Genomic DNA, 9,491 nt, shown 5'->3' on the forward strand with positions numbered 1-9,491 from the left:
CAGGAATGGGGATAATCCGGTGTGGAAACGTTGGGAATGGGGATTGGGAGAATGGCTGAGTCTCATGTACAAAGAGGGAAGATTTCCAAAGGATCACTTTGGGGCAGGAAAACTCAGCAAGGCTATTTTTTTTTTTTTTTGAGGACAGCTTTGGCACAAGAATTAAACTTTTTAAAGGCCCTGGAAAGCACCCAGCTGCAACATTCCAAGGATTTACAATATCTTTGGCAAGTGCAGAGCCCACTGGGGCTTGTGGCAGCTTCTCTGAAGGGTTTAATTTATATCCCAGTCCTTGTCTGGCTTGTGACAAGACTCCTGAATTCCCATTTTCTTGTGGGATGGGGCAGCCCCAATCCACTGCTCCAGCCATGCATCCATACCTTGGCAAGCTGGCATTTTGGAGCTTAGGAAATATTTTGGCTTTTTTCCCCTTTTTCTTCTGCCTGGGGTTTTAAAAGTGACAAAATTCCAGCTGCTAAATTGTCCCTGTTTCTTCTTGGTCAAATTCCTGCAGTTTTTGGAATTACACCCTCGCTTGAACATGTTGGGATCTCATCCATGATCCATCATCTATATCCCCTAAAAATCAGGGAAGAAGCATCTTTCCATCAGGAAAAATGGAAGGACACAGCAACTTCTGCCTCCAAACCCAGTGACACCACTGGCACAGCTCCTGGTTTTTCCTGGGAGCTGAGGGTGGGAGGTTGTGAAATTTCCATCCCTGGAGGTCTTCAGTCCTTGGAAAACCCGTGGCGTGAGCTGGAGATCGGAAAAGGAACCTCCTGAGCTCAATCCCACCTGGATATTTCTTGGAATTACGGGGAGGTTTGTGCTGGAAGAGATCTTAGAGATCATCTATTCCCAGCCCCCAACGTCTTTCCTCCCGGTGCCGCCGATTTCCGTGGAATCTTTCCTTCTAAAAGCCGCTAAAAGAGGAACCACGCTGAGTTTCTCCCTCTTTGATCTCCCCTTCATCTCTTTAACGGATCAAATTTGGAGCAAGTTGTAAACTGAAATTTTCATCATTCAAAGGAATCCAAACCTCCCCCTCCTTCAAAAGAGCAGCTCCGAAGGAGCCGGGAGCTAATTAAGCCAAGCACACGGAAAAACAGGAATAAAAAACCCTTTTCTTTGCAAAATTAGCAGCAGTTTCTAAAAGTAGAGACAAAACCTGAAGTCTCTCCGTGGGATTTGCATTTAAATTGGAAGAGGGAATGCATCTGGCCTTGGAAGTGCCAAATAATTACTTGATATTAAAAAGTTTGGAGATGCTTTAGAAGAACACGTTTGACATCTTAATTGTTCGGTGAGCTGCTGGTAGTTCAGGATTTTAAAATCTTCCAGCTCAAACCGTGTTGACAGGAGCAGAACGTGCTGGTGCTGAAATGTTGGGAATGTGGAGCTTTTTTTAGCAGGAATTTGTTTCAAGACTGCCTTGGGATGCGAAGGGAACTCTGGGGAAGCAGCATTTTCTCTGTTACCTCAGAGTCTTTTCCTCATGGATTGGGAAGTGTTGGAAGAGGCTGCTCGGGGTGGGATGGAGTCAAAATCCCTGGAATTGTGCCCAGAATGTGTGGATGAGGACAAGGGTTAGTGGTGGCCACAGAGGTGGTACTGGTTGGTGGCTGGACTTGGTGATCTCAGAGGACTTCTCCAGCATGAACAATTCCATGATTCTAAATGCCCAATTTAAGGAATTTGAATTGTGTGAGTGGTCCCAGCCGCAGTGTCGTCCCTAAAACCTCAGACTATTTATTACATTACTCTCTTCTTTTTTTAATGTTTTCTGAATTATTTTTGATTTCCTTCCAACCCAGACCGGTCCTTATGACTGGAATTGCTTCCAGGTCTGGGCTTCTCAGGACAAGAAAGGTGTGGATGTGTTGGAGGAGGCCACGGAGCTGCTCCAAGAGCTGGGAATGCTCCCCTGGAGAGGAGAAGCTCCAGGGAGAGCTCAGAGCCCCTGGCAGGGCCTGAAGGGCTCCAGGAGAGCTGGAGAGGAACTGGGGACAAGGGATGGAGGGACAGGAGCCAGGGAATGGCTGCCAGTGCCAGAGGGCAGGGATGGATGGGAGATTGGGAATTGGGAATTCCTGGCTGGGCTGGAATTGCCAGAGCAGCTGTGGCTGCCCCTGGATCCCTGGCAGTGCCCAAGGCCAGGCTGGACATTGGGACACCCTGGGACAGTGGGAGGTGTCCCTGCCATGGCAGGGCTGGCACTGGGTGGGATTTATGGACACTTCCAACCCAAATCATGCTGGAATTCTGTGCTACACTTTGATTATGCTGAGCTGGTATCCACAAACTCTATTATTTGGGGTGTGGCTTTGCTCTTCTATTCATAATTTAGTTTTACAATTAAACCAGAAATCTGCAATTTCCTCTCCATTATTTTCCTCTCCAATATTTTTCTGGTCCATGACAGCAAATGTGAATTTTTGGCAACCACAAATCTGATTTTTTCCCATTTTTTATCCACAGAACAATGCCAAAATGTATTTTCATGTAAAGAATGAAGTTTAATGACTGCACTGGGATAATCACCAGTGAAAAGATCTTTTGGACAGTTGTTAAAGTGTTTGGATAAGGGAATTTAAGGGAATCCTGGAGAATGTTAAAGACAGACACAACTTTATTGCCCATAGCCAAAATAAACAAAAATTTGGTGTCTCTTCGGAGCTTGGGATAAAAATTTGGATTTTCCTTCTATTGATTTGATAGCAGTGGACAGGTTACTGCCAAGACAACAGGGAAGGATTTCTGTGGGTTTTTATTCAGTGTGAGTGAGGGTTTTGGACAGTAAATGGATAAATTTAGGCTGGAAATCCAGATAAAAATTAAATACGGACTGTAGAGCTCTTCCCATGTGGGGTACTGGAGCAGATTTTGTTGTTCCTTCCATTATCACTTCATTCCAGGATGGTTTGGCCAGGTTGGATGGGGCTTGGAGCAACCTTGGATAGTGGAAGCTGTCCCTGATCGTGGGATTGGGACTGGATTAATTTCCAACCCAATCCATCCTGGAATTCTGGGATCTTTGGCCATTTCCCTGCTGTGTCTCTCTAGTTCATTGTCCTTAAAAAAATAGGTGAAGAATCTTTTCCAGGATCACAAACTCTTTTTCCCACATGTGACAAGGAAACAGGAAGGGATCAGGAACACCCGGACACCAGGAAAGGTTTCTTGGGCTTCTCTGCCCCAGCCCACAGTGAGATCCAGGAGATCACAGAATTCCCAGTGATTTTAGAGGATCCTGGAAGCGAGGTGGGGCTGGGCATGAAATTATTGGAATATGGGAAATTTCCCACTCTGGGTGCTCAGGAAAAGGGCCAGGCTGGATTCTGAGCTCTCCAAACCTCCAACATCTGCTCTGAGACCATGCAGGGCTCCACATCTGCTTGGGTGAAGTTCTCCTCTGCTTCACTGTGAATGGGTCAAATCAAAATTGCTGACAAAAGTGAAGGGAAACAACCAAAATTACTCCAAACCTGCTCTGGGGAGGGCACAGAAGGTGCCTCAAAGGGCCTCTGGCTGCTCCAAGAAGGTTAAAACCAGAAATTTGGAGTTTTGCTGCTCCATGGCCCTGTTGTCTCACATTAGACAGGGACAGAACCATCAGCAACCACAAATCTGAGCATTCCCCGTGTCCTGCATCCATTTGGGAAGCAGCCAGGGGTCCATAGTTCTCGTGTCAAAGCCTAAAAATGGTACAGAAAACCGTGCAGAACTTGATGTATTTAGTGGGGCTGTTTGAGCCATTGGAAATTGGTGAGGCAGGAACATTCTGAGGCATTAAAGGAAAATTTGGGGTTGATCAGGGAGGGGGTGGGAAAAAAAAACCAACTGAACCTGATGAATGCAAATAGGCCTTGCTTGAGATCCTGAACTGCATTTTATTACTTTGAAAATATAATTAATGAGGGAGGGCAGGGACTGTTTGTGAGGAGTTTGAGGACAAAAGTTGTTTCATCTCGGGTTGTTTGATCACATCTCCTCATTCTTTGGGGCCTCTTTGGAGTGAGGCTGGCACTTTGCTGAGTCTCAAAGAACAGTTTCAGATTTATTTGCACGTTTGCTGCTCCTTTGCAGCTCCGTGGGCTGGTGGCGTTCCCAAAAATCCGCTGGGAGGGATCTGCAGCAGCATCTCCCACATTTTGCTGGTTCATCAGAGAATCCTGGAATGGTTTGGGTGGGAAGTGACGTTGGAGATGATTCCATCCACCCCTGCCATGGCAGGGACACCTCCCACTGTCCCAGGGTGCCCCAATGTCCAGCCTGGCCTTGGGCACTGCCAGGGATCCAGGGGCAGCCACAGCTGCTCTGGGCATTCCATCCCACCCTTCCAGCCAGGAATTCCCAATTCCCAATATCCCATTAAATCTCTTTATGTTTATAACCATTCCCCCTTGTCTCTGCCTGTGTAAACCCCCTTAACCTTTAATTTCTCTTTAATTTCTGTGTCACACCCCATGAAAACTTCTCAGCACATAACTGACACCACAGAGACAAAATCTATGGCAGGTCCCAATTTTCTTTGCATTTTGGAATGCCCTCCTGGAAACAGAGGTCCAGGAATCTACATCTGAGGAAAACCCAAGCCACTGTTTTATGGGATTTCTGGATGGAAGAGGTTATACAAAAACCCCTTTTTCCTTTACCTGCTGGGTTTGTATCAAGCTCAGCTCAGGTGTTCCCAACGTGGTGTTAATCAGGAAGCTCTGAAGGGATTTTGGAGACCTCATCCAGAGTCATGGGATGGTTTGGGTTGGAAGAACCTTAAAGCCCATCCACTCCCAGCACCCTTCTGCTTGCAAAAACAGCTTTGACTGAAATTTTGAGGTTCTGCCCCCTTTTCATACCTTATAATTCATGTTTTTCCACAAAGGAAAGTTACCCTGACTTCTCTGCTAGACTTTGTTCAGTTCTAGGCAGGAGAAACTGCTGAAAATTCAGAAATAAAAATAGTTTATTGAGGTTATGAGCAACTAATTTGGGCTGAAACGTCGCCCTGGTCGTGCCCATCGAGTTCTTTTTTGGTTTTCCCCTGCCTGAAAAGGATCTGCATAAAATATTGAGGGGTTTTTGTGCATGTAAGCATTGTTTGTGCTGTTATTTCCACACACAAAAACAAAAAAAAAGCTCAGCTCGTGCCTCAGAGTTTAATTCTGTGGCAGTTTCCAACTGGTTCATCCTCGTGATTCCAACTCGGTAGTGCTGATTCCTGGGAATTGGCTGAGAACTTCCCAAGGGAAGGAGAGCTGCTCGGCAAAGAGGAGTGCAAAAAAATTCCATTCTTGATTAAAGCCATGGAACTCCCTTAAATAAATATAAGCAAATGAATAATGTAAATAAATTAAATAATTAATGAATAAATAAAATCAACCGGCCGGATGCTTTTAAGATGTGGTTGGAACTGAGGAGCAGCATCTGAAATGACGCTTTTCCTAGAAAAATACCAAATTTTCCATTCTCTCCTTAAAAATGTTGCCTTCCTCAATGGACGAAGCCTCTCCTACCCTGTGGGACTGAGGGTAAATAGCTCAAATTGAGGCTTTTCCCCTCTACTTTGAAAAGACAACCTAATAAATAAATAAATAAATATGAATTCTTTTCCAAGCTCTGGAAGTGTTAATTCTCTTCCAGGTGGTGGGAGTGCTCGTTCAGTGTGGAATTTGCAAGTCCTTGTTTAAGGAGCAACTGAATTACCAAAATTGAGTCGGAATTAGCAAAACTGCCTCGGAATTTGCAAAATTGCGTTGGAATTAGCAAAACTGAGTTGGAATTAACAAAATTGAGTTGGAATAAACAAAACTGAGTCTGAACTCACAGTTTCACCACTCATGGATGGAGCAGACAGATTTTTTAGTATGTCCAAAGCATGGAAAGTCTAGAATCTTCCAGGGCCTGAAGGGGCTCCAGGAGAGCTGGAGAAGGACTGGGGACAAGGGATGGAGGGACAGGAGCCAGGGAATGGCTCCCGGCGCCAGAGGGCAGGGATGGATGGGAGATTGGGAATGGGGAATTCCTGGCTGGGCTGGAATTGCCAGAGCAGCTGGGGCTGCCCCTGGATCCCTGGCAGTGCCCAAGGCCAGGCTGGACATTGGAGCACCCTGGGGCAGTGGGAGGTGTCCCTGCCATGGCAGGGGTGGCACTGGGGGGGATTTAAGGTCTCTCGCAATCCAAACCATTGTGGGATTCTGTGAAATGGATCCAGGACAAAGGGAATGGGGAAAGGAACCCAGGGAATTGTGAAACCTCTCTGTAGAAATCTCCATAAATGTTGGATATCAATATTTATCAATATTTAGTACTTCTATCCAGTCTGCAGATTTGTACAATTTCTAACTAATATTTTTGGTTTGGGTCCATCCATATGGAAAAAAACACTTGGATAAACCCATAAACCTCCTTTGGCACGTCTCTATAGGGAAAAAAATGGATTTTGGGATTGTGTCAGGAGCATTTTATATTCAGTTCATCAAAAAAATCTCTGTCCTTGAAAGGTTAAATGCCTGATCCTGAAGCATTCTCCCCCCCAAAAAAATCAGGATCATCCCAACCCTCAGTTGATGTCAGTGGGGGTGGAATTTTGGAGAGTTTTAGGTTCATTTACAGGAAATTGAGGTGAGTGAGATACAGGAATATTTCATTCCTGGAGACTGAGGATGGAATGCCAGGATAAGAGGCTCCTTTATAAGGAAGAAGATGGTAAATGAGGTTTTCCAAAGCTGCTGTGTCCCTGCTCTGGAGGTTATCCCTCAAAAAATTCCCGTCTGGAACCCTGAGATTTCCTTATCTCTGGTGGGAGGTGGAGAATTAATTGGATTTGCACCAGAGGCTTGGATAGTCTTGGATGCAGGAGAGATTCCAGATGGATTGGAGCTGACCCCACTGGTTGTGTCAGTAATTTTAGGGTGATATTTCCCTTTGTCTGGTGCTCTGACAGGACAGGGATAAGGAAAAGCCTGGAAATCCCTCCAGAGATGGAAAACAACCCCTGAAATCTCAGGAATTATTTTGGTTGGCAGCAGCTCAGCCTGATTTAGGTGCTGGGACTTTCTAGTTTTCATTGTGGAGGTGACAGCATTTCACAGCTGTCTTATCCGTGATGGAATTTAATCAGGGTTTCGGATCCTAGGAAAAATTATCCATGTGTTTAACATGTGCTTTGGAAGGTGCAAGGGTTAGGGTTAGGAGTTCCACCAAAAAATCCCAGAATTATTGGGGTGGGAAGAAACCCTCAAGTTCATCCTATTCCATCGCAGGAGCAAGGACACCTCCCACTATCCCAGGTTGCTCCAAAAAAAACCAAACCTGATCTTGAATTTTTCCAGGATTGGAGCATCCATTGGTTCTCTAGGGAATCCGTGCCAGTGTTTCACCCTAAAAATCATAAAATCATATTTCATATATAAAAATATTATATAAAATATTATATATTTCAGATATAAAAATCATATAATCAATTTCTGCCTGATATCTCATTTATTTCCACACCAAAAAAAAAGCTCAGCTCATGCTCAGAGTTTCATTCTGTGCCAGTTTCCAACTGGCTCATCCTCGTGATTCCAGGTTGGTGCCATGCAGATTCCTGGGAGTAAAATCAAATCCTGTGGATGCTGCCCCTTTAAAAATCATATTTAGGCCTCCAGTGTGTCTCTCTGTTTTTTTAAAGTTTTTTTAAGCCTTCTGATGTTTACATTCTTGCAACGAACTTTTTAATGCACTTTATGTAAATAACTCATTGTCTTGAATTCTTTTGTGGAGGAGGAGAAATTTGGTGGCCTGTTGGTTTGTCCAGTGTCACTGGAGAGGTGGCACTGTCACCCTCCAATCCACTATCACATTTGGAAATCTGTAAATGTTGGAGTCAGAATTAAACTTGCCTTTTTTTTTAACCTTGGAGAGTTGCGCGTCCGCATCGTTTTATTTCGTGCCCCACAGCAACACCTGTGAAGCCAAATTTCCACTCTATAATAGAAAATTTCTCTTTTTTTTTTATTTTTTATTTTTATTTTTGTTTTGTTCCAGCCTTAAAAAAAGGACGCTTTTGGATCACCCCTGACCCGTACCACAAGGACGACAACATCCAGATCGGGCGGGAGGTGAAGATCTCGTGCCAGGTGGAAGCCATCCCCCCGGAAGAGCTCACCTTCAGCTGGTTCAAGAACGGGCGGCCCCTGCGCAGCTCGGAGAGGATGGTGATCACCCAGACCGACCCTGACGTGTCCCCAGGCACCACCAACCTGGACATCATCGACCTCAAGTTCACGGATTTCGGGACCTACACCTGCGTGGCGTCCCTCAAGGGAGGCGGCATCTCGGACATCAGCATCGACGTCAACATCTCCAGCAGCACGGGTGAGGGCAGCTCCTGGGCTGGGTTGGTGGGGTGAAGGCATCCCGCGGTGGGGAGGGATCCCAGCACATTCCAGGGGCTGCAGGGAGCTGGAGAGGGAATGTTCATCAGGAGCTGGTGGAAGGAAACGGGGAGCGGGTTCAAACAGAAAGAGGGGAAATTTGGGTGGGATGTTGGGAGTTGGGAATTCCTGGCTGGGACAGTGGGGAGGGGCTGGGATGGAGTTCCCAGAGCAGCTGTGGCTGTCCCTGGATCCCTGGAAGTGCCCAAGGCCAGGTTCGAAAGGGTTTGGAGCAGCCTGGGATGGTGGGAGGTGTCCCTGCCCATGGCAGGGGTTGGAATGAGATCAGTGTCAATCCCAAACCACTCTGGAATTCCCTGACCCTTGATCAGGGAATCAGAGAAACAGAGAAATTCTTGGTTTTATTTTCATCCAGTTTTTATTTTCTCCTCAATCCTTTTGAGGGGGGTTGCTCACGGAGACAAATCCCACGTGCCCAGGCTGCCAGTGCCTGCTGTGTCACCCTTCCCCAAAAACAGGGATTTGTTTTCCAGCCTGTTGCTATTTCCAGCTACATTTGCCAGTGGAACAGACAGCTCAGAGATAATTAAATACCTGTGAGGTTGTGACAACAAATAGCTGGGCTGGAAAGGGGAAACCCTGCCAAAAACCCTCCTGCGCAAAGGTCTGGGCTTTTTCTCTCCTTAATTGGAGAGTGGAGAATCCCCCTAATTAGAGAAATTGGAGGGTCTAAATTAGGGGGAGCTGGAGCCATAAATGGGGTGGGGACAGAGAAATTCTTGGTGGAGCCTCATTGTTTTGTTCACTGTTCCTCAAATGTGATCGGGGCTGAGTTGGTTTGGTCAAACAACAGAAACCTGAGGAAGTTCCCTGTTGGATCATTTTTGGTCATGGAGCTGCTCCAGGGCTGGACCTGCTCTGGAGCCAGGCTGGGAGAGCTGGGAATGCTCCCCTGGAGAGGAGAAGGCTCCAGGGAGAGCTCAGAGCCCCTGGCAGGGCCTGAAGGGGCTCCAGGAGAGCTGGAGAGGGACTGGGGACAAGGGATGGAGGGACAGGAGCCAGGGAATGGCTGGCCGTGCCAGAGGGCAGGGAGGGATGGGAGATTGGGAA

The 9,491-nt window shown here is 46.4% G+C and overlaps 1 protein-coding gene across 1 annotated transcript in view; it reads left to right on the top strand.

The window, feature by feature from the left end:
• Positions 1 to 9,491, top strand: part of MDGA2 (MAM domain containing glycosylphosphatidylinositol anchor 2) — a 148,001-nt gene that overhangs the window by 61,940 nt on the left and 76,570 nt on the right. The window contains 1 exon segment of the mRNA XM_014311868.2: positions 8,032 to 8,361. Coding sequence (XP_014167343.2) covers positions 8,032 to 8,361 — 330 coding nt within the window.

The sequence above is a fragment of the Geospiza fortis genome, unplaced genomic scaffold (genome assembly GCF_000277835.1).
Source record: "Geospiza fortis unplaced genomic scaffold, GeoFor_1.0 scaffold23, whole genome shotgun sequence".
NCBI classification, from domain to species: Eukaryota; Metazoa; Chordata; class Aves; order Passeriformes; family Thraupidae; genus Geospiza; species Geospiza fortis.